Source organism: Neolamprologus brichardi, chromosome 13 (assembly GCF_056152115.1).
Source record: "Neolamprologus brichardi isolate AB-2024 chromosome 13, ASM5615211v1, whole genome shotgun sequence".
NCBI classification, from domain to species: Eukaryota; Metazoa; Chordata; class Actinopteri; order Cichliformes; family Cichlidae; genus Neolamprologus; species Neolamprologus brichardi.
This window is the reverse complement of record NC_142116.1, coordinates 6239076-6256919: the sequence shown is the minus strand read 5'-3', so window position 1 is coordinate 6256919 and position 17844 is coordinate 6239076. Positions and strand designations below refer to the sequence as shown.

Genomic DNA, 17844 nt, shown 5'->3' with positions numbered 1-17844 from the left:
CTGCTGAGGTGAACATGTGGAGTTAGAGTTGTGACACTAGCAGTCAACTTGTTAGTATAGCTAGCAGGTCGAAAGATCATAAAGCTCATAGTTACAGTATTAACACTTCATAACCAGTAAATAATAACAACATAATGGTCATGAACACTATAGTAGTTTGAGGGTCTTTCTGTGGATATTTACCTAGGGCTCCATCAGACCCTGAGGTAGACCCAGAACCTGCTCTAGAGATTATATATCTGGCTGAGGAATACCTTGGGATCCCTCAGGAGGAACTGGAAAGCATTCCTAGAAAGCAGGATGTCTGGAATAACCTGCTTAGCCTGCTGTTCTCACTTCATATAACCAGTGGATGGATGAAACAACTTCTCTTGATTAGAAAAAACCTGACTTAACCAATACACTAAATAAATGAAACACCATCCTGATTTTTTATTGTTTAACACTAGAGGTTTGACTTTCACCTTTTAAATCTCTCTTGATGCTCTCCCTCTGCAGTAAATTAATAGCAAACACCTGAAGACTTAGATTTGTTTTCTATTTCCACAGCTCAAAATGTTCACATAATTGTAGATGATGGAAACCTTAATACATTTCCACCTTTCCTTGATTTTTTCAGAAAATTTAGTTTTCTTTAGTCACGCTTCAGGCTCACTTTCCTCCAACTCTGATGACTCTGAGCTATTACAACAAACTCACCCCTATACTGTCTTCCTGTCGATACTGTTTCCAGTTGTGCCCTGTGTCGCTGAACATCAGCAGGTAGGCTGTCTGCCAGTCAGAGCTGCCATAGCGGCCTTGTGTTGCAACAGCAGTGATTCGTGTCCGCCCACCCAGGTCGACTTCCAACCACTGATATCTGTCTGAACTCAGAGGAGACCAACCTCCAGCTCCTGGGCAGAGGGAAAAAGAGAGAGGGGAGGGAAAGAAAAACACCCTTAATAACCAGAGGAATTGAGAGTTGACTTTTTTTATCTCATTATATATTTTTTGGAGCTTAAAAAAAATGGTTAAACCTTGACAGTACAATACCTTTAAACTTTTCTCAAGAAAGTTAAGACTAAAAGAACACCAAAGGGGAATACAATCAATTAAATAGTATCAAGAAGCACTAAGCTCTTCAAAAATATCTGCTGAATGCTTTAAATACAATTTCATAATTAAGAAGAACAAAAAAGCATTCAGGCAAATTTGAGCAAGTTCTTCCTAAACTAATTTCATCAAACAAACTTTTTTTTTTGTAGTACAAGCACCTTAAATGCAAATGCTTTATCAGCTTCTTTCTTTAGTGTTTAATTTGGAGTAAAGAGTTTAATCTCTGGCTTAAAATATTTTCTGTGCATAATAAAAGCTGCAACTAAGACATTTCAATTCAAGTACACAATAATTACGCGGCCAGCTCATGGGCTCCATATTACCTCCGTACATGGCAGAGGCTCATAATACGGTGAAGACAAGATAAAATCAAATAACTCTTCCGCCCAGGATGATTTCTCCCTGTCAGAAATGTTAAAGAAAGCTATAAGGCACTGCACCAGCATTTTTCTATTTGGCCTCTACCTCATTATGTTTCCTTTGGAAAAACAAAAGACACGTTTGCACAATTTCACTGACAAACAAGCAAAAACAAAAACAACAGCTTGACAGGCGAATAATTAAAATACCAAAAGGTGATTTTTATGTTTGCAGTACTGGGTCACGTTCAACTGAAATTAGATAATAACAATAGATGTTACCAAAAAAAAAAAAAGATTTTTGTATACAAACTATAAACAAATGCTTTTGTTAAATGAGATAAATTGTTACTACTCGTCTAAATCCTGCTTTTCCCTCATTAGGAGATCTGATTGTTTTGGCTCATAACTTAACTGCCTTTCTTAAAGAGTTCATAACTCTTTTTCCTATTTTTCTTTTAATTTGTTTGCAAATTAGTCATTAACACTTTATCTCAAATATATCCTGCAGATTTTGACTACAGGATAATTTAAGGACTAAGAGTCCTGGCCCACTTTTGACCATATAGTGTAAGTATAATCATAGGCAAGTCAAACTTATTTGTATTACACTATTCAGAATAAAGGTAATTTAGAGTCCTTAACAGAGCGCTAGATAAACACAGAGATATTTCAAACCTAACACAATTAGACACAACAGACAACCAACACTAGAGTTGTTTCCCATGTTCGCAGACACCTTGTTATATATATCTGCTGCACTAATAGATGTGACTGTCACTGTGAATACAAGTTGTTTCCACTGAAAGCTTAGTAGAAACGAAATGTCAGAACAGCAGTAAAACTATGTAATGATCATGTCCTTTATAGACAGCTGTTTTATTCTGCCCAGTAATGTCTGATCTTTAGACCATATGTGGACACAGAGGACAACCTATGAGAGGATCTGTTCACAGATGTCTATTTATATATTTTGCACTAATGTCTTCTGTAGCCTACAACTGTCCTTGTACACTAAGGATAATGGGTAAAGCAATTAAATAATATATAAATAAAATAATATAAAAAAGTCAAATCTGTCATCAAGGTAAAAAACAAAACAATATCTAATGTAACTATGGATATAAACAGTACACAAGTGTTCAAACATATTTTGTTAGTAAGAAAAAAACAATATTTAGCAACTTCCTATTTGATGAATCAGCAACCCCAGTTTGAATAAGATGATTTGTTCTCATAAGACAACTATCTTATCAAGATAACAATTTGGACACATAATATTTTTTTAAATGTCTTTTTGGACGTCAGGGGTTCTGTAACTCTCTCAGTCAATTGTGCAGCAACAGTCATTTTTTATATCCCAGGCCAAGCTGAAATTATAATCAAAGCATAAAAAATATTATTCAACACACTAAACAACTTTGTGAAGGTTAAAGGAAATGGTCCTTATAGAGAAAGTGTGATTATACCAAAAACAGCTATAATTCATTCTGATGTTAAAGCAGCTTGTGCTCAATTATATGTGTGTTTTTGACTGACAAATCTATTGTTCATTATTGTTATTGTTGTTGTTGTTTTTGTTGTTGTTGTTAGAGAGATTAGAGAATGTTACGCCATAGTTCTTTGTTTTTTTTGTTGTGTTTTGTTTTGGGTTTTTTGTAGCTCATTCCATTTATAGGCAGCAAAGTATTTAAATGCAGTTTTTCCAAGCGCAGTTTGAATAAGAGGTACAGCTAATGTTAAAGTGTCCTGTGATCTGATATTGTAAGTGCTGTGTTTAAATTGAGTCAGAAAGCAGAGGTAAGCAGGCAGTCTTTGCAGTATAGAGCCTCCTAAATAAACATCGTACATACATGGTTATCACATTTTTCATGGCTGACGAAGAATCACCTGTGATGAGTTGTAATGTACTGTGATACACAGAATTGAAAGGTTTAAATGTGGATTTAGGAGAATGCATACAGATATCACCAGATATCATCAGTATCATTATCTTCCCAGCACAATTCTTTTTATAATGAAAGACAATGATAATAGAAATATATGAATGCAATGTCTGCTTTTTTGTGAAAAACTTTTGAGTCTTTGATTAAAGCCCGCTGAGTCACTTGGTATCAGTAGAATTAAAAGTTTGAGTTTGAGACTTAAGCAAAAATTAAAGAAAAATCACTTCTGCTCTGCTCACTTAATCCTTTGTATCTTCTCAAGGAGTAGGAAGTTCCAGAATTTTCTCCGAGAACATTAAAGGCCTCCCAAATCCAATTTAATGTAGAAAAAGTTAAATGTTTTTGCATAGCCACTGATATTACTTTCACACAGCCAACCCTTTTGGAACCAGAATCTGATAGTTCAATTTCCCTCCAAAAGAGATATTATCATTTTGATTTCCAGCTTTTCTACTTAATTACAGTGCGATTGCACATTACGATTTTGAAGCTGACCTCAAAGTTGGACCCTGTATGTTTGTCCAAAGAGACAGATGATTGAATACCCTCATCTGGTAGTTCAGATGTGTCCAATGCCGTGGCCAGAACGCCTCAATAGTGACAGCTTCACAATTAGCCGCATGTAGCTAACAATTCCCATTATTTCTGCTATGTGAGGAAAAAAGGGAAAAGATTGAAATGGGGAAAAGCAAGGAACGGACAAAAGACATCAAGCATGTCAGTCTCACTGCATAAATTATGTCAGGCTGAGAAAACTAGACAGATCTAATTAAAGATTAAAAAGTACTGTTCTTTGTGGACATTTGATCGATCATAAGTTAATAGAAATGGGAAAAAAAAGAAAAAATTGGGCTGTCTGATCAGCTGCTTGATTGATTTTTTTTTTCCAAGATGTGCTCATCTGTCCAAATCTTGTATACCGCAGCTCACCAAACCTATCCAAAAAATGGCAAGTTATCTTTTCTGTACTTTAATGTTGCAGCAATTTCTGTGTGTAGCAATTGAAGCTTTCAGTTTGAACAGATCAGAATTAACGTATTGAGTGAGAGAGAGAGGACCCAAACACAGGACACATAAGCAGGTAAGCAAGAAAAGTGAATTGTTGAGTTTTTGGCTCTACAAAAGTCCAACATGATCTGACAAAGAGAATGCATGCACACATGGAGGACATACATGGAGGACATACATGGGGACGTACATGGGGACGTACATGGGGACATACATGGGGCAGGTGGAAAAAATTAAGTCAGGACAGACAAACCCAAAGACTTGAGCGCTACTGTAAACAAACCACGAGTGCTCTTTTTGACTTTGACAGTCCTTCATTGTTTCCATGTATATTCAAAAGAAGGTATAATATCTTATCACATGTTGTGAAATGAATTAAAAGTAGTCATAAATGTAAAAAATATCATTAATACTATTATATGTCATAAAGTAGAGATGTAGTTGGGCGATGAACAAAACTATTTATGATCCAATTGCATCAAACATCATAATTAATTGACACTTTGAGGGGGTAGGGACAAATAAGTGAATACTTCTACCTACTCCTTTTCAAACAAATAATGGAATAATATATTGTAATGATTGTGAAGGCTCATGTTTGAAATGTTTGAAATAAAAATGAACTGAACTGAACTGAACTGAACTTTGCTTTGACTCCTCTCCCTTTGCATCTTTTCCTCGCCTCCTCTGATCCCATCTCTAATGGGAGGAACAAAGGCAGGAATAGAGGATATGCTACTTGGGAACTGATAAGGGGGAGAATGAAACAATAAGAATTTAGACAAATATCAAAAACAAGCAGTAAAATCTAAACAAGAACCAAAACTTAATAAAAAGTAAACAAGAACCCGGGACTGTGAAGGTTTGGTTTAATATTTGTGACAGTTTCACTGGTTGCAGCGTTTGCTGGTGTCCATGCTGGACGCTGGAGAGAAAAAAATGATATCATGAAGGTAGGTGATATGACAAGATTAGCATTCTTATGACTATTGTTACTATTACAGTAAAAACAATAGTAATCATTATTTCATTACTTCTGAGATTTCACAGTATATGATGACATGGCAAGCTACAGTAAGATAAACGTTTCTTCTTCTTCTTGAATGAGATCTGTTTTCAGTGCACCCCTGCATTTACTATCATCTAATTTAAGCACTCCTGATTAGCCTGCAATTCACACAGAATTACATGGCTGAATAGGTTGTGCATGTTTCTAAATGTTAAAACAGTTTTTCTGATTTGATTTTGGTGGGAAATCAGTTAATGTTTAAACAGTTTGTTTCCTTCAGCTCATTTTTATTTATTTATTTTTTAGAAATCATAGAAATAACAAACACATGGTATCTCCATTTTATTTTCCCAATAATTTGTTCCCAAATATTTAAATTAAATTTGCAAAAAAATAATAAAAAAATACAATAAAATAAGGAAACAATAACTCATTTAGGATATAAAGAAGGCAAGTTAGAGGTTTAGGCAAAATTTGCATACCTAATCATGGTTGCTCACAGGCTAATGCTGGGGTTAACGGTGCAACAAGACTGATGCGCAGTGATTTGAAGCAAAATTAGCAATCCATTTCTCTTAAACATCTGTGTTGTTTCATACGAGTCTGCTAAATGTGCTGGTAAATTAACTCTGAATAAGGTGGCTCCTTGGAGAATAACTATAGAGTATGAGGAGTGTTAGCAGCAGCTGGAGGAGACGTAAATGAACAGAAGCTGCTGATTTATTCACTGATTTCTTTGGAGAACAGTTGGGACTTTAAAATAAAAGCAGCTCTGGTTAATTAATCTGTAAACATGGACAAATTTTGGATTCTTTCTAGTTTTTGTGTTAATACTTTCAAAACAAAATGCAATCTGTTAAGGAATCCATAGTAATTCAGCTTTAGATTCTTACCCACATAAAAGCTAAAACAGAAAACTAATAAGACTTTGCAACCTTAATGATCCCAGCTGTTAGTGCAAGAGAATGAATGAATGAAGCAAAATGAAGCATTTCTTATTATTAGCAATAACTTAAATCCTCACTGATACTAAACAGTAGAGCCTGCGAGATTCTGTTTTAGCAAACAGTTAAACCTCTCAGCTCAGAGGCTCCATACTGTCTCATGTTTAAAACATATTGTACACCTTGCATGCAAATCAGCTGTATCTTGCTGTGCAAGTGTATATACCAATCAATATGAGTAAGGCCCTATGGTGGGTAACATATTTCCCTAACAAGTGAAAGTTCGCTAACTTGCGGGTTGCATCACGAAGGATATCCAGTGTAAAAATCTGCCAAAACAAATATGTGGAGCCATATTAAGTACCATAGAGTGACACAGTACACATGTGCAGGCAAAATGAGTGCTCTGATTTAGAAATGGTAGTTTCTTGTTTGCACAAATTCTGATGCACATCATTAGCTTCAGTTTTGTTTTTATTCTATCTTCATCTCCTTGGTGATATTTTTTTAGCCATGCGGGAAAAAAAAGAAAAACTGATGTTGTTCAGATGTACTTAATCTTCCTTCAGAAGCAACACATCTTCTGTTATGCAGATCAAACTCGGATCCGTAAACAAACGGAACAGGTTGACAGAAGTGGAGAAACACAGTGGGTGTGTTTGCTCACAGCTTTTGCCATCAAACACACCGAGGAAACAGCAACCTGCAGGCTGCGCTTCCTGCTGTCTTTTAGGTGGTGAAAATCATTCACATCCCGAGTTGTGTCAAAGACAAAGACATCACACTTCCTTTTTCATTTATGTCTCTGGTTTGAGTGCAAAGCAGCCAAATGATGGTGACTGATGCACCAAAGTTTTTTTCCCAGTGACCACGTAGCCACACATTCAGTTGTTGACCTCTATCTTCTAATGTGTTTGCAAAATATTCTCTTTGCCGATTAGTCAAATCACAAGGTGTCAGTTGATGTGAATCCAGCTGAAATGTGTCTTTAATGTTGCATGCTGCACCATCAGACGCGCTGCTGCACCATCAGACACGCTGCTGCACCATCAGAGCAGAAACAAAGGACAGCTTCCCTCTACATCTGCTCAAGGAAAACAGTGGAGAGTGAAAAAAATGACAATGATGCAGCAATAATTTATTAATGTTAAACTTCTAAATTTTATATGTGAATACTTGTGAGTATAGCAGAGGGAGGGATAGAATGGTTAAACTATTGTAACACTCTTTGGCTTAACTACATCACCAACCTTGCCTGTTACCTTTGAGCCTGTTTCCTGAGATGACAGTAGATGTTATGAAACATTTTAATCTAAAACAACAAAATAAAATGGTAAGTGCCAATGAGATGTCAGGATCCTGGGGTTCTGAAGTGCATACATCTGGTTTAAAGACAGCTACCTCTGAGGTGTGTTCAGAAAATTTGCCCAACCCACCAGTGGAATTAAAGAAGCACAAAACGAGAATGTTTATCTACAATAAAATCGATACATCTACGCGAAGAGGATACATTTTAAAAGGTTATAACTTGATCAGAGTTGAAAGGATTCCCATAGCTGGTTACATTTTGCATCCATGTCCCAATTCTGGTCAAATAACAGTATTTAATAAGCTGGAAAAGTTATTGATTTGAATAAGCCGATAAATAAATAAATTATTGCATCCACTCTATTTTTCATCATGGGATTCAGTGGTGAGTCACAGAAATATGAAAAGGTTTCAGAAGCATTCAAAACCATTATTTGATTTTTATTAGCTTTAAGAAATATATAATATCTTTGACACAGTAGGAGAACGCTCTATGAATCTATTTTGGAGGATCGCACCTTCTATTTTAAAAGTCTTGCAAGCCCAGGATTCCTTTTATACTAGGAGGCACCGGCGAAAGCACAGAATGAAATATGAGCATTGAAAAATGTCACTTAAAAATACTTCTTCAAAAAGAGGGGAGGAATAGACTAAATTCCTAATATATGAAGTTTCCTACACCTCTGTAACTCTGTCTCATATAGTTTTATGTCCAGTTTATTTTATTGTTTTTCTTTGTTTTGTAGGTTTTCTTTATTATTCTTGGGTTTTTGAATTCCTTTTATTTTGCATCAAGTCCATCATCATTTTGTGTTTAGTCTTTAGGATTTGTAGTTTTTAGTTCTCACTACTTTTGTATTTTATTTTCTGTTAGTGTTCAGTTATAAATAAGCCTTTGTGCTTTAGTTCATTCCAAGCTTGTATATGTTTGTATCTTATCAACTGGTTGTGTCTATGTTACATGTTTATATGTTATGTTACTTCCTGTCTTATTTTGATAGTCATTTGTGTTCTGCTCCTTACTTTTACTTGCCAATAGTCGTGTCCAAATTCGTGGGCTGCATCTTCCTGAGGACCCGGCCTTCACGGTCTACGTGGGCCGGGTCCTCCAAAGGGCAGGTAGGCTGAAAGTAAACGGCTGTGAAATTAGGCGGTCTAGCCTTCAGATCTGCGTCACCGCTGTCTCGGTGGAGTTTAATAAACTCAGCTGTCTGCTCCTTCCTATCTAAAATATAACAGGACACTGGTGTAAATTCTCGACCATCTCTCACTTCTGTTTAATCGGTTTTCTGTGTGATGTTTATTCAGCTGTGTGAAAACCACCCGGGGGATTAAAAAAGGTTTTTTTTAATCTAATCTAATAACTTTAATCTCAACCAAACTGATTTACTCACGAACAAATAAAACACTGAAAAAAGCCAAACAATAACATTTTTAGGTTGTCTAAGTGACTTATAAATTACGTTTAACCTGAGTAGCGAAAGACTGCGGTGATCCGAAAATGATGTGCCGGGAGTTTGTCGTTCTCGGCGGCTTCAGTGACCCTCGAGCTTCTGGCTAGCTATCGAGCTGGTGGATAACAGACGTCTCCAAAGATGTTTTGCAAACATGTGATATCTTGATAAACTGAGCATATTTGAAGTTTACACAGCTACATTCTCGCCTGAAAATATGTTAAAAGTTTATTTTGTGACCCAGAAAGAGTAATAAGAGTAATTTTAAAACTTAGTACCTGTCATGATCCGGAGTCTGTGACTCTGTGTTTATGTTTTAGTTTATTATTATTCTGTGGTTTTGGTTACCTTGGGTGTTTGTACTCTTCTGTTTCATGGTTCATGTTCCTATGTTCTGTGTCCCTGTGTTAAGGTTGTGGGTTATGTCATTACGTGTATGTGTTTCCTGTTTTACTTTGAAGATCCGTGTCTGATCTCAGTGTGTACAGTTTACTTTTCCCCTGTCTCGTCAGGTCAGATTACTCCCAGCTGTGCCCTCCTTTTGTGTCTCATTCCCTCGTTATCCTTCTGTGTATTTAAACCTTGTGTCTGCTTCTGTTAGTTGTTGGTTTGTTTGCGTTTCTCCCTCTGTCGTCCTTTGTGGTTTTTTCCTATGTTCTCCTCGTCTCCCTGCATCTCGGTTTCTTGTCTCAAGATTTCAGGTTTGTTTTTCCTTAGTTGTTCCCAGTTTAGGCTTTCTTAGTTTTAAGCTCACCCTCGCCATCTCTGTTTGTATCTACTTTTGCTAAATAAACTCATTTGCACCAGAGCTGCCGCATCTTGGGTCCTAAATAATTCACACACGGCTTGCCCCGGCAACCCGTGACGGTAGCGGCCAACATTGTTGAAAACTGGAATTGGCTGAGCAGCGCTATGAATTCTGGGATATGGTGGGCCACGAAGGACACACCGACCCATCCTTCAAATTCGGGGAAAATGAGGACGCATTTGTCGGCTGCATTCGAGTCTACGAATTTGGACAGCCTTTTTTTTTTTTTTTTTTTTCTGCCTGTCCCATTTGGTTCTTTAGCCGTCAGAATTGTTGTCTGAAGACCAACAAGGATACCCAATGGATTTATTTTGCCAAATGGATCATCATGGCATTGCCGTATTGGTCCATTTGATCGACCTTTGTTTTTATTATTTATTTTATTTTATTTTCAGTTGTTACAGACGGGACAGACATGAGTGAGGGATAGGAAAGGGAGAAAGAAAGAGGAAGGAAAAGAAAAACAGAAGGGGAGAGGGACAGTGAGAAAGGGGGGAAAAAAAAATATCTCCGGGATCACCTGTTGAGAGAAAAAGAATAGAAAACAAACAAAACAAAACAAAGCAACATACTATGTTACTTATACTACTTTGTCGCGTCGCTGTGACGTAATCGGCCTACAAATGCGGCCTCAGGAGGATGCAGCCCATGAATTTGGACACCCCCATGTCTCATTTTCAGACTTGGTTCAGCTGTGTCTTGTTCCCCTGGTGTTTCCACTCTGTCCTAATTAACTTAGTGTATAAATAGCCATATATTTCCTCTGACCTCTGTTAGATTTTTTGTGTTCCTTGCTTGGTTGTTGTCCCTCATGTGTGCTGGGTGGCTTTTGATTCTGCTGTTTATATTTGTTTTTTGGATTTGTGACGGACTTCTATAATCCAACTAACTTAGGTTCAGGTTTTTTTTTTTGTTTTGTCTTGAAACCTCTTAATTTTTGTCCCTTTTCCACCACTTACAACATTGGTTATATTCTAGCCCAGGGGTGGGCATTTCCAGGCCTCGAGGGCCAGTGTCCTGCAGGTTTTAGATCTCACCTTGGGTCAACACACCTGAATCACATGATTAGTTTGTTACCAGGCCTCTGGAGAACTTTGGGACATGTTGAGGAGCTAATTTAGCCATTTAAGTCAGCTGTGTTGGTCCAAGGACACATCTAAAACCTGCAGGGACACCGGCCCTTGAGGCCTGGAGTTGCCCACCCCTGTTCTAGTCCATGCTTTTCTAACTTCTAGCCTATACATAATAATGTCTTGTTATTAGCTTATTCTCAAAGCTCCCAGTGAAGTTATTCAGTTAAGTTTAAAAACCACACTGAGAGCACTAACAGGGATGAGGGAGAGAGATCATATTTCTCCTAAATGTCACTGCCAGATTTAAGTTGTGAGTGGAAGGGATTCAAACTCTTGAATGATCAGCCCATAATATTTAGTCATAGTACATTATAATAGAACACTTCATTCTCAAACTGCAGGCTTACTTGCAGGAGTTTCCAAAAAATAAAATGGGAGGCTGAACTTTTAGCTATTGGTCGACTCTGCTGTGAAAACTATTAGTAGTTTGAGTTCAGGAAATTAGGCTTAAAACTTCTTGATTGAGTTTATAGTCAGGGCTGGGTCAGGCTGCGATAGACTGAAACTTCAGAGGGACTCTCAATGACTCTCAATTCTTTTTAACTCTGCATGCACTCTCTGCAACAACTGCATGTCATTACCTTTTGTCTACTCTGTCCTGTACAGAGGTATTGCTTTTCTTTCCTTTCTTTACCCCTAAGCCTCCAGTGTGTGGGAGGAAGATGACTGCTGCTCCTTGAGCCTTGGTTCTTTCAGAGCTATCTTGCTCCCAAGCATCATGCTGTCCTTGTGCAAAAAGGACTGTTAAATTGGCATTAACTGTCTAATATTGTAGGTGTTAAGGGGCTTTTTACCATAATATAAGTGTTTGTGAATCTGTGCTATATAGAAAAAACTAAACTTTAGTTTATATAGCTTCTTAACAACAGCTCCTTTTAGAGTTGCGCCCTCCAATTTCATATTGACAGTTGTACATGGGTTGCCGAAACACAGCAGTGGATGGAGTTGCTAAAATCTGCAGAATCGTTCATATCACACAGTTTCACACTTTCGTTTGATTAAGTATTATTATGAAAAGTAATGCCTACCTTCTGCCCTAAGTACAACACTTAGGGAAAACCATGTGGAAAGCTAATGGAGTTTGATTTATTGATCAAAAACATCTCAGCCAAGACAAATGCAGTAATTACTGTTACTCACCTTCTCTGCGGTTCAGCTTGGCAAAGCCGGGTCCATGGCTGCCGGATAACTGTGATGAGCTCCTGAACGATGATGGTGGCAGGTTGGATACCAGCGGACTGTGACACACCTCTGAGAATCAGAGAACACATAATTTAAAACAATAGGTGAGCATAAACTTCGTCATTGTTGCAAATGTTAAACACAATAGAGATTAATGTTCATAATTATTGGGCTTTAAGCTGTGTAGTGTTCTCGCCATCTGACAAAACACCTTCATTTAACGTAATGGCCAACAGTGGAGTGGATCAGTCATGTCAGGTGAGGCTACTCATACTGTCTAATTCTTATCGACTATATTAAATTGATGCTGAGTGTAGTACGATACAACATTTAGCCTTTCTTTCAATTTACAGACTCAGCAGCATCTTTGAGCTTTACCAGCGACTCCATGATTACATGAATATACATAATTACATTTTTACGTTCATTTAAAAAACCACTGCAAGCACAAGTTCAAGGCAACATTTTGTCAGTTATAAGCAATAAAGAAAAGAAATATGCAGATTTTTGTGCATTCATGTCTGATAAACAGTTATTTAACAAACCAAAATGTTCAGTAATCTGCTGAAGTGACTAGAGGATTGGACTTCAGCTAAATCCTCCTTCTGCTAGATGATCTTTGTGGCCGGGAGCCAAATATCTTCGAGAGCTTGGAGAGAGATATCTCTTGGTGAGATTATATAAATGAAGCATCTTAAGCTTTGTTTAGTCAAGATTTAATCAGACTTGGCCTTCCTGCTTTGATATTGGATTTCTGCCTGTTCTGGGAAGTTACACAGAAAGTTTGACTTTGCTTTCACTTTCATCATTTTAATTGAGCTTAAACAACACGGTACAGAGATTTTTGCAATGTAAAAAGTAAAGCATTAAAAATCAAGTACAAATTACTCTGGATTATAAACAAAAGTACTGGCATGCAAAGGATAAAAATGACCAGAAGCTAAATACAATTGAACTTTTTGATAAAGCGTAATAGGCATTTGTGTGTTTACACAGTTTAACAATTATTTGCATAAAATTTTTAAGATTCTACTCTGAAAGATCTACATCTGTGCACTTCATCTCCAAACAAAAGCACCTGTTTCTGGCAGCTGATAAAGAGGAGCAACTTAAAGATAATGCATAATTATAAAAATCTACTAATGTCTCCTTGATGCTTGAATGGACATCCACAATTGTCTACAGTCAGGTGTATAAAAATGAATCTTTTGAAGTTGGATGGCTGATTTTGAACAATAAATGATCGGTTCCTGTTCCTATGACAATTGATGTTTTGCAATATATTTTTAGTTTTTCACCCCACCCCTTCCTGAATGAAAGTGCCATCTAGTCTATCTTTTCAATTATCAACTGAGAGAGGTAAAGCTGACAGCTGCATTTTTCATCTCCTTTCAATGTATATAAAAAAGACACTTATAGTCTGGACTTGAAAATTAAGGTGTAAACAGATCTTCTTTCAGTGAAACACTGAAGATTTAAACCGTACATATGTTTAGGTATACCATGGTGTTTGTGCCATTGCCTACACAAAACAAAATACCTATATAGATTTCCAAGAATGCCAAGGTTGGAAATTAATATGAAAGAGAGGTATAATGTGTACTGTTTGTGGCTTTGTGTGTCTAAAATTATGCAGAGATAAGAAATAAAGTTTTCATGAGTGAGAGATCATTTGATTGAGTTATTACGTGGTCCGTTCCCATTTCTGTGTTGCTGTCAAAGCTAATTTTGAATACAAGGTGTCCTTTAGCGGCAGTGTGTAGCGATAGTGAGATGGATAGCTCACTTCCAACTAGTCACATATGGCTGCTTTCCTGATTTTTTTCAAACATTTAAGTTAAACCAGACCACATAGTTTTAGCTAGTTTTAAGTAAAAAAAAGAAACTTGCAACACAAACGTCCAAACAGGACATTAACCACAACACCCTGCTAACTTCCAAATCTAGACTTTGTGCCTTAAAACACAACTGTTTTAATTTCTCAGGAAAAATATTGCTGCATTAAGTGCATCAAGGACTAAAAGCAAAGGTGACCTTCTACATAGTGAGACAGGTATTTCACAAATAGGCAGAATGTGATGATGCAGGATGACTAGGCGTTGGTTGTATTTCCAGCAAACATATGTGATAAAGATATATTAATTCAAAACTGCAATAATAATAAACAGTATCTTTGAATATATTGTTCGAACTCCTATGAAACATTATAATACAAGATATTTCAGGCTTTCTTAAATGTCAACATTTTAATGATTTAAAATATATTTGAAATTTCTCGTGTCCATTTAAAGAGAACTTCGAGACCTTGTTCTTATTTATTTTGTTCAGTGTCCAGTTATTCATTCATTACATATTTGAAATGCAGCTTTTGTGTGTTGAAATTAAAGACCTTCACTGAGTTCACCTATGCACATTTAGCAACAGAAAGCACAGGATAAAGCCATACGCTGAGGAGTGCGATGCTTCTGAAACTGGACCACGTTTCCTGGTTCCACTTCTTGAAAAGGGTGACCACTGTCCGGCGTCAATACAGAGGCACTATCCCTAACATCTATCTGACGCTGCAGAGGTGTGTCAGTCAACTTTAAGAAACCCAAAGCAAAGCTTTGTCACTTTTTGGCTGCTTCAGTGACCTCAGCCACCCTGATAAGCGAGTCATCCCCATCGTCCCCTGCTCTGCTTCTACTTTGAGGATCTCCTCAATTCCTCTCACACTCTTTAAAGTATTCTTTGCAACAACTGACTATAACCTCAGTTAAGGTCAGCAACACTCTGTCCCCACTGTATACACGTTGAAAAGGAGGCTGCTTGCCCTTCTGCAGTTACCTGACTGTTTCTCAGAAGTGCCTTGATGTTGGCTGAAAGTCTTGCTCGATGGCCTAGCCAAACTCCTCTTACATCCAAGTTTTTGCTTCACGTACTGCAAGGACCTCACTCCAACTGTCCTTTTTGTACCTGTCAGCTGCCTCCAGAGTGTCACAACCTAACAAAGCCCAATAGAACTCCTTCTTCTGCTTGTTTCACACTCATGTATATGAAGCTAAACCTGTGGATTGATAAAGGTGGTAATTTTTCCGAATTGGATTCTAATGGTTGTAATACCTTTTAAGGGCTTCTCTTAAGAAAGCTTAAGTTTAACTAACTTTAACTATTAGGTCTGCACTCACTCAATCACAACATTTTATAGGTCCAGTAGCTGGTGTTGTTAGCTGTGAAGCTGCATAGACAATCACAGAATTGTGCATAATGAATTAAGCTGGCTCTGAGCACTTACTGCTTACTCAACTGGAGTTCAGTTTCTCATGGAAGAGTTAAGACATAAAACAGAGACCACACAGTACAATTAAATTCTCTGGTACTCATTCTGTTTGCTCCATGTTGCTTTTTTGGTTATTTGTTTCCAGCCCATATTCTTAAGACCATGTAGAAGCAGACAGTGTAGGCTCTCAGAGGACTGGGTGTTAGGGCTAGTAATGGAGTGCTAGCTTGACAGCCCTCAGCCTAAATAGTGATATTGTGAATCATTAGCCCTGACAGCTCTTATATCCAAAACTCCTGTGACTTTGAGAGTGCTATAAAAAGAGAACCCCTCCCAGTGCTCTGCACGCCCATGGCATGTATGAAATAAATATATATCCAAAAGAATGAACGTTACACACATTCTCTCATGCATCCTGCCATCGTGTTGTCTCACCAAATGGAGTCAACTTTACTCTGTCAGTGAAATAGCAGAAGCATTCATGAGTGGCTTCACCTAAATGAACAAGAGCTGTCAGATTTATTGGTATGGAGCTCCTTAATGATACTGGACTCTCAATACAGTGGTGCTTAATGTCTAACTGACTTTATTTTCTAGCCAGTAATGCCCAGCAAAAAAATATTAGAGCCTCAAACGCAAATATTCCTCAATCCTCCAACAAGAAGGTGCAAGTTAAGCTCACTGGGATGAGCAGGCGGGTTCGAGTCCGACCTGTGGCCCTTTGCCGCATGTCATTCCCTCTGCTTTCCTGTCTCTCTTCACTGTACCCTTTTAAATAAAGCTGGAAAAAGGCGAAAAATTGGTTTTTAAATAAATCCTCCAACAAAAATTGTAAGCACTTATTGCAAATACAACAGTTTATGTTTCAGTAATACACACTAGGAAGTTGTTTCCATTAGCAGGGTAAGAGTTCTGTAGCATGACCACAAACAATAACACCTGTGTTTTTTTTACTGCCATTGGAGTTATTAAAGTTTTGGTGTAACATACGGACATCCAGAGAAAGAGCTGTCCACTCACCTTTACATTTTCTTTAATCACAGGATACCAAAAGTATACAAAGAAAAAGCAAAATATTTCTGGGGATAACATTTAATCATTTGGTACATTATTTATTTCGGATTTTGCAATGCCAGGCTGTCTTGCATTGCTTAGGGGCAGATGTTGAAAAAATTACTAGATGATAAATTATTATACAGATAATAGTGGAGTGGATCACTGTGAATTATGTGCACCAGAGACCATTTTGCAGTGACATCACACCGGCAGCAATGCCCATTACGATGTTTATATTTCTATTTGTGAGCACCTAAGGACTACTTGTATTGACAAATCTGTCCAAAGAGAGAGACACCGACTTATAAACACCTGTTGAACTACTTAAATCCATCCTTGTGGTACTTCCCACTACAGTTGGGATCTCAGGACCGCATTTTTTCATGATGGCGCGCATACACAGACCCAATTAATGTGCGTCTTCGGTTGTGTTTTAATTTAAAATAAGCTTCGTAATGTCACGTTTTTGCTAGTATATAGGTAGCAGAATGGAGCATTTCATCGGGGAGATCTCTCTTCTGCTCTGACTTGCCTGCCTTCATTCCAGCATGTATCTCTGGCTTGACACAGGAGGCTGCCTATTGAATAGCTCCTGAGCTGCGACTGAATGCTAAAAAAAAATGTTTCCAGTCCTGCCTTGTTATAAACACCTCTGGCATGCTGGTATTGTTTGAAACGGATGCTTATCCACTCAAAAACTGCCAGTCAGTAGCTCAGTTTACTGTCAAACACAGTATCCAGTGCAAGTCATATCTTGCAAAATGTTAATGGAAGCGTATTACATCTTTTTTCTTTTTTTTGAGGAGGCAACATGAGTAGATTTATTTTCAAATACCTAACAATGACACATAATGTCTTAATGCTGATGTTAAGTAGAGTTATATTTGAGGCTGGATATTGCGTTAGACTGTGCTACATTGCTGTTGCTGTTGATCGTGTAACACCTTCAGAAATACAATATCACTGCTCGCTGACACAAATTTCAGTTTAGCCAGTCATATGGCTCAAAGCATGTAGGCATGTAGACATGTTCAAGACCACCTACTGAAGTTCAAACCGAGCATCTGAATAGGAAAGAAAGGTGATTATTTCAGAAACTGCTGTGATTTTCCTACACAACCATCTCTTGAGTTTACAAAGATTCCCGTCAGAGGCCTTACTCTAGATGAAAATGACTTGTTGTGTGCGAGGAGAAAGCCCAGACTGCTTCAAACTGACATAAATCCAACAGAGAATCAAATGAAATCGATTGTTATATCCAAGGTATGAAAAAAAGCATGTTT

General features: G+C 37.5%; 1 protein-coding gene across 1 annotated transcript in view; it reads right to left on the bottom strand.

Moving 5' to 3' along the window:
• LOC102781712 (contactin-associated protein-like 4) overlaps positions 1-17844 on the bottom strand; it is an 82800-nt gene that overhangs the window by 52776 nt on the left and 12180 nt on the right. The window contains exons 2-3 of the mRNA XM_087850035.1: positions 12205-12315; positions 700-893 (exon numbers count right to left, since the gene is read on the bottom strand). Coding sequence (XP_087706161.1) covers positions 700-893; positions 12205-12315 — 305 coding nt within the window. The remainder of the gene's footprint in view (positions 1-699; positions 894-12204; positions 12316-17844) is intronic.